The sequence below is a fragment of the Nicotiana sylvestris genome, chromosome 5 (genome assembly GCF_000393655.2).
Source record: "Nicotiana sylvestris chromosome 5, ASM39365v2, whole genome shotgun sequence".
Taxonomy (NCBI): Eukaryota; Viridiplantae; Streptophyta; class Magnoliopsida; order Solanales; family Solanaceae; genus Nicotiana; species Nicotiana sylvestris.
The window spans coordinates 183,150,928-183,163,237 of NC_091061.1; the positions used below are offsets into that span (position 1 = coordinate 183,150,928).

The window sequence follows — 12,310 nt, forward strand, 5'->3', positions numbered from 1 at the left end:
GATTTTGGCATAACAATAGAGGAGATATATATAACAAATAAACGGAAGCTAGTAGTAATATATTTGTGCCACTCCACCTTTTGTACATATGTGCTTAAAATTTAGCAGTTCTTTTTCCAAAGTTAAGAGGCATATAACTTTAGGAACAACTCTATAGCAGTACATTTGAAAGCAGTGTCCGTTACAATAACACTTTTGTCTTATTCCTATCATAATTAATGGAAAAAGAAAACAGAAAAAGCTTCTTGATCAAAGGACCAAGGGTAACTTTGGATGGTTTTGGTACATATGTGACTGTGAGGGTTAGTTGTGGGGATTAACTAAGGGTGTGAGCCGCGTGTATTGGAGGGTTGAAGAGTAGACAAAGTAAGTTGACGACGAAAACCATGAATATGAAGCGTTTTAGTTTCTGTTAGTTTAATTAGTCTGCATTCGCACCATCATTTGTCGTGGCTTTTCAAATTTGGAGTGACATGAATAACCTATTGTCCAAAAGGCCTCGTCTCTTTTAGTAGTGTCTTATGTGACCTACGACCAGCTAGCTTCACATTGGTGAAACATATATACCACATTGTTTTTTTTATTCAATATTGAGCAGGGGCGGACGTATGTGGTGTGAAGCGGTGTCATCCGAGACCCGCTTCGTCGATGACACCGCTTCGTCGGAAAAATTTACTAAATATTTATTTGTGAATAATATAAAATCCAAATATTTTAATATAAATGCAAAGGAATGACACCGCTTAACATGAAAAATGATTTTGGCTTGTTGATTCGGCGCTTCAAATTTATTAGAGAGGACATCGAATCGAGTCCTATAGCGTACATTTATTTTCATAAATTTGGTCTTTCTTCTTGAAAAATATTAAAGCCAACAAGCTTTGAACCTTCGACCCCTCATCCAAAATGGCAAAATTAAACCACTTGAACTAGCACATAATTATTGATAACAATTAATGTAAAATCATTCTAGAATGGGATTATTCGAACAACCTTTAAATCTTAAATATGAAAAAAAAGTGGCTTAGCAATTGTAGTAGTGTACTTGAGTTGCGTTTCTTTATATATTATGTCGTTATAGTAATTTGTTCATTTGTTAACTTCTTTTAAATATCGACACCACTTACGAAAAGTTCTACGTACACCCTGATATTGAACAAACTTTGAAAAGTCACAAAGCAAGTAATGAAAAATTAATGCGAGTTAATGTTTACTAGTGTGTGTGTCTGTATATATATACACACGATCTTGTGATTTAATTTTTTTTTTCATGCATGTATTAGAAGATTTTGATACCTTTCAATTCATGACTTTGACGCTTAGTCTTATGCAAGAATTCGTTGTTGTTGTGTGAAAGCTACAGACATGAGCATGGGACTGTCTGCTCATCCGAACCAGATCCTTGCTGCCAATACAAACAATAATGCCACCAACAACTCAGAACAAGATTCTGAATGCACCATTCGGGAGCAAGACCGATTCATGCCAATAGCAAACGTGATCAGAATCATGCGCAGAATCCTTCCTCCGCATGCCAAGATATCGGATGACTCTAAAGAGACCATCCAAGAATGTGTGTCTGAGTTCATAAGCTTCATCACGGGCGAAGCCAACGAGCGTTGCCAGCGTGAGCAGCGGAAGACCATCACTGCTGAGGACGTTCTTTGGGCCATGAGCAAGCTTGGTTTTGATGACTACATTGAACCCTTGACTTTATACTTGCATCGTTATCGTGAGTTTGATGGTGGCGAGCGTGGATCTTTGAGAGGGGAGCCTTTGCTGATGAAGCGGCCAATGATTGATCCTGCTTCAGCTAGCATGACGCCCATGGCGCCTTATCAGTTGCCTCCTTTTTCAATGGCTCATCACCATGGATACTTTGCGTATCCACCACCAATGGGCAACGGTTATATGCAGAGGGATGCATCAAATGGAAGCTCTTCTCATGGTGAAGTGGCTACTGTGGAAAATGATGTTGGGTCTCTTGCGGAGGAGGGTAAGGAGTAAGTTTCTCTGCTGAAGGACGCTGTTGAAATTTCAAGAGCAGAGAAGAAAATAGGCTGTCATTTCTCTAATCTTGTTGGGATGTCACCTAATTTGGGATCTTTGACAATCTTAGATTAGTTCTTTGCAAAGTTTAGTGGTACTTATTTTGAACAAAAGCGAGCCAAACAGTGGCTTCCATTTTGCTTTTTGTATATTTTGCTGCCTGTCTACTTTGAGTATTTGGTTCATGATTGTCTGCGCCTTGTATATCTTTTGATGCAAAATGTTCGAACACAATCAAACACCAAGTATTTTGTTCACAAGTCTAGGCTGACATTACAGTGATAAAGGACTCAAACATTAAACGGACCAATAGAGTTGCATCAAGTGGTTAAAGTAACAAGCCATATCCGTATAGGGCAAAGGCAAAGTTTCTGGAATGGATTGCACAGGGCAGAAACCTTCTGGTCTTGATCAATTTGCTGGAATGGATTGCACAGGGCAAAGTTTTGCAGGAACAACGCTTAGCATAGCACGGACTCTATTCTGATCAAATCTACTAGACAAAAAGCATATCATCTGTTTGTCATCTCAAGTTTGCCAAAGGCAAAATACAACAAAATTATCCTTTCAACTCTCAATGCACTGTCTTTTAGACTCGTGATCATCTTTCTCTTCAGTCTCTTCTTCCCGTTCAATATCATGTCTTTTAAACTCGTGATCATCTTTCCCTTCAGTCTTTTCTACCCGTTCAATATCAGTATCACCCTCTTCGGTTTCAGCCTCACATCTTTTCCTTTGTGGAATCACTTCAAAGAATGAAGTTTTCCAGTCTCCTGTCTCCAAGTATTTCAGAAGTATCTCTACCACTTGATTGACGGTAAGGACCTGCATAAGAAAAATACATGTTAGGACAAACAGAGGGTTTTCATAATGTGATCTACACTAACCATATAGTAGCACCACTGGCCACTAAAATTTTATTGGCAAGGAAAAAAGAATATACTAATTGACCATGTTACCAGTCTAACACAAAAAAAATAGCGCAGAATCTGTTCGCTCAAGATGCAAATTGCAATAATCTGGTGCATATCTGTTCCCTCAAGTTGCAAGAGACCCATGATACACCACACCTTTATATATACACTCTACTGAAATGCTCAATGCCGTCATATCTTTTAATGTTTGCATGATTCCTCTCTTTCACATACAACATATGATCAGTGCAGAAACAGTTTCTACTAGCGTAACAAAATCCATTCTATAAAATTAGATCATGCAATAATGTGCGTCCGGAATCAGAGTAAAGCAAAGGTTACAAAATTTAAAAAAATAAATGAAATCAAGTTGAGATATAATGGTAGTCTAAGTACATGAAGAAGGCAACTATACACCTTTAATAATATTAAGTAAACAGATATATTTCTTAGGTATACAAAAGGACTGATCAAAAGGACAGATATATTTTTTAGGTATACAAAAGGACTGATCATGCGTCATCACGAAGGTCCCTGATCTCCGGGCATTTAAGATGTAGCAACTTTAACTATATCTTCTCTATTCTTGGCTAGGAGAAAAAATATTTTTGAGAAAACTCAACAAAATAAAAGGAATAAGTAACACATGAGAACACAAGATACCATCAATATATGACATGCGCAGTTAATTGCTGGTTTAAGTTGAATACAATATTTTTTGGAGGTGGTGTCATATTTATGCTCCACTTTTAGCATCAAACCGCCTACTAACCCTTTCTCTTCACTAAAATGACAACCGTCCCATGTGTTATACACCAGCAGTTGTACCAAAAGATATAAGATTCACTATTCATGCATATGTATCATACGCTACTGCATCATTCATGCTGTTAATTTTCAAACTTCTTCTATGGACACCAAATGCAGATAAGATAATTAGAGGTCCGACATCTTTGAGATATTTATCGAGGTAATATTGAATTATCATGAGGTGCATAGCTTAATGTGGCGTGACATATAGTGAAGGAAACACAAACAAGATACTTTTAGCTTCAAGATAAACCTCAGCAGGCAGTCTCTCAGACTATTATGAATGTCCTATGCTCACTCAATGCAATAACTCCATCTCGTGCTCTCAGATCTAGGAAAATTTAACCACTATGAAGTACTAGCAACAATTTGAATCTAAAAGTTTATAATGCTAGTGACATGTCTTTTACCTCCAAATGCATTCATCTTTTACGCATTTCTAACCTTATGGAACCCTAACCCTTGTACTAAAGAAGACTATGAGTCAATAATCCAATCTGCTGATAAGTGACATCCTTTAACAAGAGCTGTCAAGGTCAAAGTAGCCGACTTTATATTATTCCAGAGAAAAAGTATAGTACTTTATTGATATCCTGCAGAATATGGCGAAGTATTTAAAACAAATGTTTATATAGCAAGTCACAACACTGTGGTTAGATTTTCTTCCAGCACAGATACAATGAGCAAGCTCCTAAGAGTTCAGCTTCAAGACACATATCTAGAACCTTATTAGCTAGTGTTGTTTTTCATGTGAACAAATTGATGCACATACCGTAGCAGCATACCTCAAATAATCATCCTAACCAGCAAAACCATCTGTGAATTTCATTGTCAAACATAAAAGAGTGTCGCAAGAACTGTCATGGGCTGCTTTCCAGACACGCCCCATGACCCCTTGGCCGCGCCCCATGGCGGCCTAGCAAGCCTCACAATGCCTAGCGCCATGGTCGGCCCCATGGTCTTGGCTGCGCCAAGTGACAAGCGCGCATGCGCCTCTGTCGCCCCACCAATGCCTCTCGCCAGCGCCCAAGGGCTGGCCAATGACAACAGCGCCGCGCGCCCTGACAATGCCGCGCGCGCAGATTCTGATGCCTCGCCAGCGCCCAGCTGCAGGCCCATTCCAGCAGTGCCTCGCGCACAGACCCTGATGCCAAGCACCAGCGCCCAGCCTCAGGCCAGCACATCAAGTGTCGTGCGCGCCCACAACAACGCGCGCGCAGACCCTGACCCGCAAGACAAAGTTGCTGCCATCGGACTTAGTTCTACCTTGTAATAATCTAAGTCCTTTTCATTGTAATTATAGGCTAGTTTTCATCATTTCCATTTCAGTGTGCTTCTACAGCTTTATTAGGACTAGTCATGTAATGTTGGTTTATTTTTTTTAAGCATTATTAAGGGGACCAAACAATCAAACATTTTCAAGCAAGCATTTTCTGGTGTCTCTCCCCTCGACACCGCATCATTGTAATCATCATTTTCATTCATCAATAAAATCATCATCATCATTCAAAACCCAATTCTCTCTCAGCTTCCGCAATTGCTCATGACATTGGTTTTCCCGCACGGCACTGACAATCTAGTCTAGCGTGCGGAGGGGACCTCATTGGCGGACAGCAACCGCACTGACATCGGTTGCTTAGCCTTACGTTGCCCTTCCAAAGAACATCAGGAAGGCATTGCGTAACAGTTGGTATCAGAGCCTAGGCTCGACATCGGACGAGGGAACACATTTGCCATCATCACCATTTCTGACCATGGTGAATCATGGGGAGCGTCTAGCATCCCTAGAAGAGACGGTTGACCGATTACGACCCATCGTGGATACGGTGCCTGATCAAAACAACAACCTAGTGCAAAGGTTGGACGACCTGGACCGCCGAATGCGGCAGGCCGAAAATGACATTGCAAACATCAGTCGTGACTCTGACGACGACCGACAAACGGCAGCCATCGAAACTGCCAATATTCATGGCAAATTTGAGGACCTCCAACGGGAGCGTGCCGACGATTTGGCCCATCAGCAACAAGAGGCAGACAGACTAACTGCCATGCAGCAAACCATAAACGACTTGACAGACAAGCTCAACGTTGTCAATGCTGCCTTACAGAGCCTACTTCGAGAAGGCGACCATCACATCAGGGGTGCAGCAAACCTCACCCCCATTCCACAAAAGCTTAAGATACCGGAGCCAAAGCCATACGACGGATCCCGGGATGCTAAAGAAGTGGAAAACTTCATCTTCGACATCGAACAATACTTCGATGCCGTGGGCCATTTGGAGGAATCCAAAAAGGTAGCGACTGCTGCCATGTATCTTCAGGGCGATGCCAAACTTTGGTGGCGGGTCAAATACGAAGCCATCAAGGCCGGTGAAGATACTCTCCAGACATGGGATGAATTGAAGGTAGCCATACGCCTGCAGTTCTTCCCCGAAAATGTGGAATACAATGCAAGGAGAAAGCTACGGGACCTCCGCCACACCAGATCAGTGAGGGAGTACGTGCGCGAATTCTCCGCACTCATGCTAAACATACGCGACATGGGGGACAAAGACAAACTCTTCGCATTCATAGAAGGTTTGAAACCTCATGCCCGTATGGAACTACAGCGACAACGGGTAGACACCCTGCCCAAGGCCATTCAAGCTGCAGAATGCCTTGGCGATTATCATTTGGGAACTCAGAACGACAGGCCCCAGCCGTCTGTCCGAGGGGGATTCAACGGGCACCATCCCAGCAATGGTGGCCCAAGCAAAAGTGGGGGAGATCGGAGTGCATCCAAAACTAAGACTCCTCCCTCCAACAGCAACAGTGTTGCATCCATCAACAACAATCAGGGGAGAAAGCCTCCCTCAGAATGTCGGCATTGCGGCGGGGCACATTGGAACAATGAATGCCCAAACATCAAGGTCAATGCTCATCAGACTGTCGAGGATGAGTTAGACGCATCAGACACATCCGAAGACGACCAGGTAGGCGCCTTCAATGCAATTGTTGGTTCTATCTCGCATGCCTTAGCGGGGACCAATGCATGTCCTCCTAAGAAAACATCAATCCCGATCACCAAGAAAGGAAAAGAAAAGATGGACGAGAGGCCTCCTAAACAAGCGAGGACCCTAATGTTCGTCGAATTGAAAGTGAACGGCAAGCCCCTTCACGCCTTGATAGACACGGGTGCCACCCACAACTACTTGTCATCAACGCAAGTAGAGCGCCTAGGTCTTGTTGTACAAAAGAGCAAAGGCCGCGTCAAGGCTATCAACTCACCACCCCAGACATTGGGTGGAACAGCTACAAATGTCCCAGTGAAACTTGGCCCATACTAAGGAAGCATCGACCTGCGCATCGCAATCATAGATGACTTCGACATCATAGTGGGTTTGGAGTTCATGAGGCAAACCAACACCATACCGGTACCATATGCCAACATGCTCCTGTTGATGGGAGAAAACGGGGCCAAGCCCTGCACCATACCATGCTTTCCTATAAAGATGGCCGCTGAAAACATCTCGGCCATGCAGTTGGAGAAGGTAGTCAACAGACATGAACCACTGGTTCCGGCTACCCTTCGCAGCAACAATCAGCCATCATGCCATCGGCTTCAAAAGACTGGTGAAGCTCCTCATCGTGTGAAGACTTGTCAGCCATGCCACAAGGACAAGTCGGATCACTCATCACAGACGGGACCCTCGCAGCCATTACATGTCCCTCAGAGACCATGGGAAAGTGTTTTCCTCAGATTCATCACGGGATTGCCCCAAGTCGATAATCTTGCATCCATCATGGTTGTCATAGATCAGTTTTCAAACTATGCAACCTTCATAGCAGCCCCGCAAAATGCATCAGCAGAAGATACAGCTCGACTCTTCTTCTCGCACATTGTCAAACATTGGGGCCTGCCCAAAGACATTGTTAGTAGGCCCGACTCACGCTTCACTAGCAACTTTTGGACCCATCTCTTCAGGTGCTTTGGGTCAACATTGAGTCACAACTCGGACAACCATCCACCATCGGATGGCCAGACAGACCGGTTCGATGACATGCTGGAGGAATATCTCCGCAACTTTGCAACCGGATCACAGAAACATTGGGTGAAGCTCCTGGATGCTGCTCAACTGTGTTTCAATTCTCAAAAGAGCCATCATACAAACAAAAGTCCTTTTGAAATTGTTACCGGACAGCAACCGCTTCTCCCGCAAACGGTGAATGCATCAACCATGCCGAAATCTCCTCAAGCTGCCAACTTCTCGAGCGAATGGGAGCGCAACATGGGGATAGTGCGGAGCTATCTCGTCAAAGCCCAAGAGCGGGCAAAAAGGTTCACCGAACAAAAGCTTTGCTTTGCCCAACATCAACCAGGGGACAAAGTAATGCTATGCATCCCAAAGCGGTACTTGTTTGCAGAAAGGACCCATGACCCTCGCCTGCAACAAAAATACATCGGGCCCCTGCCCATTGAAAAACGCATTGGGAAGTCCACATACCAGGTGAAAACTCCATCCTAGTGGAAGATCCATCCAGTCTTCCATGTCAGCCGCATGAAATCATTGCGTCACTACAACAGCAAGCTCACAGAACAGAGGGGCGCAGACCTCCCATCCAACAACCATCAGAAACATCATCATCATCATCATAAGGCTCCGAGGACGGCGCCAACTCAGGTGGGGGAGAATGTCATGGGCCGCTTTCCAGACACGCCCCATGACCCCTGGCCGCGCCCCATGGCGGCCTAGCAAGCCTCACAATGCCTAGCGCCATGGTCGGCCCCGTGGTCTTGGCTGCGCCAAGTGACAAGCGCGCATGCGCCTTTGTCGCCCCACCGATGCCTCTCGCCAGCGCCCAAGGGCTGGCCAATGACAACAGTGTCGCGCGCCCTAACAATGCCGCGCGCGCAGATTCTGATGCCTCGCCAGCGCCCAGCTGCAGGACCATTCCAGCAGTGCCTCGCGCACAGACCCTGATGCCAAGCACCAGCGCCCAGCCTCAGGCCAGCACATCAAGTGTCGCGTGCGCCCACAGCAACGCGCGCGCAGACCCTGACCCGCAAGACAAAGTTGTTGCCATCAGACTTAGTTCTACCTTGTAATAATCTAAGTCCTTTTCATTGTAATTATAGGCTAGTTTTCATCATTTCCATTTCAGTGTGCTTCTACAGCTTTATTAGGACTAGTCATGTAATGTTGGTTTATTTTTTTAAGCATTATTAAGGGGACCAAACAATCAAACATTTTCAAGCAAGCATTTTCTGGTGTCTCTCCCCCTCGACACCGCATCATTGTAATCATCATTTTCATTCATCAATAAAATCATCATCATCATTCAAAACCCAATTCTCTCTCAGCTTCCGCAATTGCTCATGACATTGGTTTTCCCGCACGGCACTGACAATCTAGTCTAGCGTGCGGAGGGGACCTCATTGGCGGACAGCAACCGCACTGACATCGGTTGCTTAGCCTTACGTTGCTCCACTTTTAGCATCAAACCGCCTACTAACCCTTTCTCTTCACTAAAATGACAACCGTCCCATATGTTATACACTAGCAGTTGTACCAAAAGATATAAGATTCACTATTCATGCATATGTATCATACGCTACTGCATCATTCATGCTGTTAATTTTCAAACTTCTTCTATGGACACCAAATGCAGATAAGATAATTAGAGGTCCGACATCTTTGAGATATTTATCGAGGTAATATTGAATTACCATTAGGTGCATAGCTTAATGTGGCGTGACATATAGTGAAGGAAACACAAACAAGATACTTTTAGCTTCAAGATAAACCTCAGCAGGCAGTCTCTCAGACTATTATGAATGTCCTATGCTCACTCAATGCAATAACTCCATCTCGTGCTCTCAAATCTAGGAAAATTTAACCACTATGAAGTACTAGCAACAATTTGAATCTAAAAGTTTATAATGCTAGTGACATGTCTTTTACCTCCAAATGCATTCATCTTTTACGCATTTCTAACCTTATGGAACCCTAACCCTTGTACTAAAGAAGACTATGAGTCAATAATCCAATCTGCTGATAAGTGACATCCTTTAACAAGAGCTGTCAAGGTCAAAGTAGCCGACTTTATATTATTCCAGAGAAAAAGTATAGTACTTTATTGATATCCTGCAGAATATGCGAAGTATTTAAAACAAATGTTTATATAGCAAGTCACAACACTGTCGTTAGATTTTCTTCCAGCACAGATACAATGAGCAAGCTCCTAAGAGTTCAGCTTCAAGACACATATCTAGAACCTTATTAGCTAGTGTTGTTTTTCATGTGAACAAATTGATGCACATAGCCTAGCAGCATACCTCAAATAATCATCCTAACCAGCAAAACCATCTGTGAATTTCATTGTCAAACATAAAAGTGTCGCAAGAACTCAGGTTTTACCTCATTAACATAGTTCACAATGCAGGGTGTCAAGGCAACAGAGAGAAGTAGCTCAATGATTCAATACCTGGGAACTAGACATCTTTAGGTAAGTTCCTATTGGGAGTTTAGCTGTTTGAATCCCTTGGTCTTCTGCTTTTTTCATGGTTAGCCCTTTCCACCGATTCCTATCCACCAACCCGCCAATGATATATATATGATTTGGATCAAGGACGTCTAGCGTTGTTTCAGAGTCTGCAGTTAGATACACAAGGCGTTCCTTCTGATCTTGGAATGCATCAATATAAGGCTGGTTCTCCTTCTCAATTATCCACTTGTCAAATCCTGGTAGTCTCTGCAGATGATCTTGCATTTCTCCTTGACAGCCAGTCAACCAAAGGTGAGCAGGAGAATTACATCTTGCATTCACGGCATAACAGTACATGATCTGTCATAAGTCCAATAACGTTAGCTTTGTTCAAACATGTAAGGCAAAATTGCATATGTAAATTCAAGATTCAGCTTCATGTCATGACCATTCAGGTATACTGCAACTGTCACGTAAACCCAAGGAAATCGAATCAGCTAAGAATAATGGAATAAATACAGTGACTTTAGGCTTCTAGTGCAATAAGTATTTAATGCGCAAAAGGCACCATTACACAAAACATAAGTGGTGTCTCCTAGTCTAACAGATCAAAGCATCTCAAGATAAGATTTTTATTGGAATGTCGCATCTTCTCTATCCCAAATACAAAATTCTTCGTTTGTCCAGGAGAATAACCAGTCAATTAGTATTTTGATTATTTTGTAACTGTAATATGATTTATAGAAAAAACTACAATTGCACACAAAAAAAAATTAACTTGTCATTCTTTTTTCATAGGAAGGAATAGAATGTAACAACAAATGGGTATAGAAAATGAAAAAAAAGAGAACCTGTTGGACGAGGCTATGGAGCTCACTGGAGTTCATGAGATGACCAAACTCGAGATCAACAACTACATTTTGCCCATTTTGTTTAGCTTCGGTAAGCCTCTGCATCTTCTTTCCTTTTTCTTCGGTTCGTTGGTCCATTCTCTCTTTCCTGAGAGACAGTTTGGACTCTATCAACTGTTGCTTCTCCTCTTCGGTAGCGGCGGCCAACTTGTCCTCCCATTCTTTACGCTTGCGTTCAGCTTCTTTCTTCTTCTGCTCTTTCAACAGTGCCTTTTTCTCCGCCTTTTTGGCCTCGTATCTCTGCTGCTTCATCAGTTTCTTCTGTGCGCTCTTGGAGAGTAGTGGTGGTGGACATGGCTGCTGCTGCTCGACTTCGACTTCGTCTTTGGCTTTGACTTCGGCTTCGACTCCTTCCTCACCTGCCATGGTTGATTCTTCCTTCTTCCCATGACCCAATTGGGGCTTTAGTAACGCAGGGCTCTGCAAATTTGGGCCTCTACTCTTCCACTCCTGCCCGGCCCTGCAACATAAATGTAATTACTTACTATCGGGCGTTTACATCTATACCCGCTTTTTGTGTCACGTTTTAACTTGTGCTCGCTTTGTAAAAAAAATTATAAGCGTATTTGCTTTTTCGCATAACTTCAGCATGCGGGGCTGAAGTAGCAAAGACAATCACGCAAAACTTCAGCATTCTAGTAGTCGGGCCTGAAGTTCAGCTCTAGAGCTGAAGTTTTTATTTTGTAACTGGAGTTTTTGTTTTGTAACTGGGGAACTTAAGCTCTAGAGCTGAAGTTTTTATTTTGTAACTGGCGAACTTCAGCTCTAGAGCTGAAGTTTTTGTTTTGTAACTGGAGAACTTAAGCTCTGGAGCTGAAGTTTTTGTTTTGTAACTGTGAACTTAAGCTCTAGAGCTGAAGTTTTTATTTTGTAACTGGGTAACTTAAGCTCTAGAGCTGAAGTTTTTGTCTTTGTAACTGGGCAACTTCAGCTCTTGCACCTCTTATTGAAAAGTTAAAGCTCTTGTACCTCTTCTTGAAAAGTTCAGATCAACTGTTGGAAAGAAGGCATATATCGTTGTCTCAGGACGCAATTTTTGCACTTGTGAAGATGCTGCTACAGCTTTGAAATGGCCATATACACAACAGTTCATTATGGAAAATGCAGCTTTCATAGAATGGCTCACTCTGTTGTGATGTATGATCACCAAGAATGTTACAC

The 12,310-nt window shown here is 43.0% G+C and overlaps 2 protein-coding genes across 2 annotated transcripts; one reads left to right on the forward strand and one right to left on the reverse strand.

Annotated features, from left to right (window-relative positions):
- Positions 1-1,365: 1,365 nt before the first annotated feature.
- On the forward strand, positions 1,366-2,007 carry LOC104230652 (nuclear transcription factor Y subunit B-4). Its single transcript, XM_009783516.2, has one exon. It carries the CDS (start codon positions 1,366-1,368, stop codon positions 2,005-2,007), a length of 642 nt encoding a protein of 213 aa, XP_009781818.2.
- Positions 2,008-2,225: 218 nt separating this feature from the next.
- On the reverse strand, positions 2,226-11,572 carry LOC104231553 (tRNA (guanine(9)-N1)-methyltransferase). Its single transcript, XM_070145745.1, has 3 exons — positions 11,090-11,572; positions 10,239-10,598; positions 2,226-2,874 (listed from the first exon to the last, which is right to left on the reverse strand). The coding sequence occupies exons 1-3, from the start codon at positions 11,513-11,515 to the stop codon at positions 2,617-2,619; spliced, it is 1,044 nt and encodes a 347-aa protein (XP_070001846.1). The 5' UTR covers positions 11,516-11,572; the 3' UTR covers positions 2,226-2,616.
- Positions 11,573-12,310: the final 738 nt, after the last annotated feature.

What these genes read in the sequence shown, in the direction of transcription:
- LOC104230652 (XM_009783516.2), top strand. Translation starts at nt 1,366, where the DNA reads ATGAGCATGGGACTGTCTGCTCATCCGAACCAGATCCTTGCTGCCAAT.
- LOC104231553 (XM_070145745.1), bottom strand. Translation starts at nt 11,515, where the DNA reads ATGGCAGGTGAGGAAGGAGTCGAAGCCGAAGTCAAAGCCAAAGACGAA. An exon ending in TCCATAGCCTCGTCCAACAG is followed by an intron (nt 10,599 to 11,089) that starts GTTCTCTTTTTT and finishes GACTTATGACAG; the next exon opens with ATCATGTACTGTTATGCCGT. An exon ending in TAAAGATGTCTAGTTCCCAG is followed by an intron (nt 2,875 to 10,238) that starts GTATTGAATCAT and finishes TTTCTTATGCAG; the next exon opens with GTCCTTACCGTCAATCAAGT.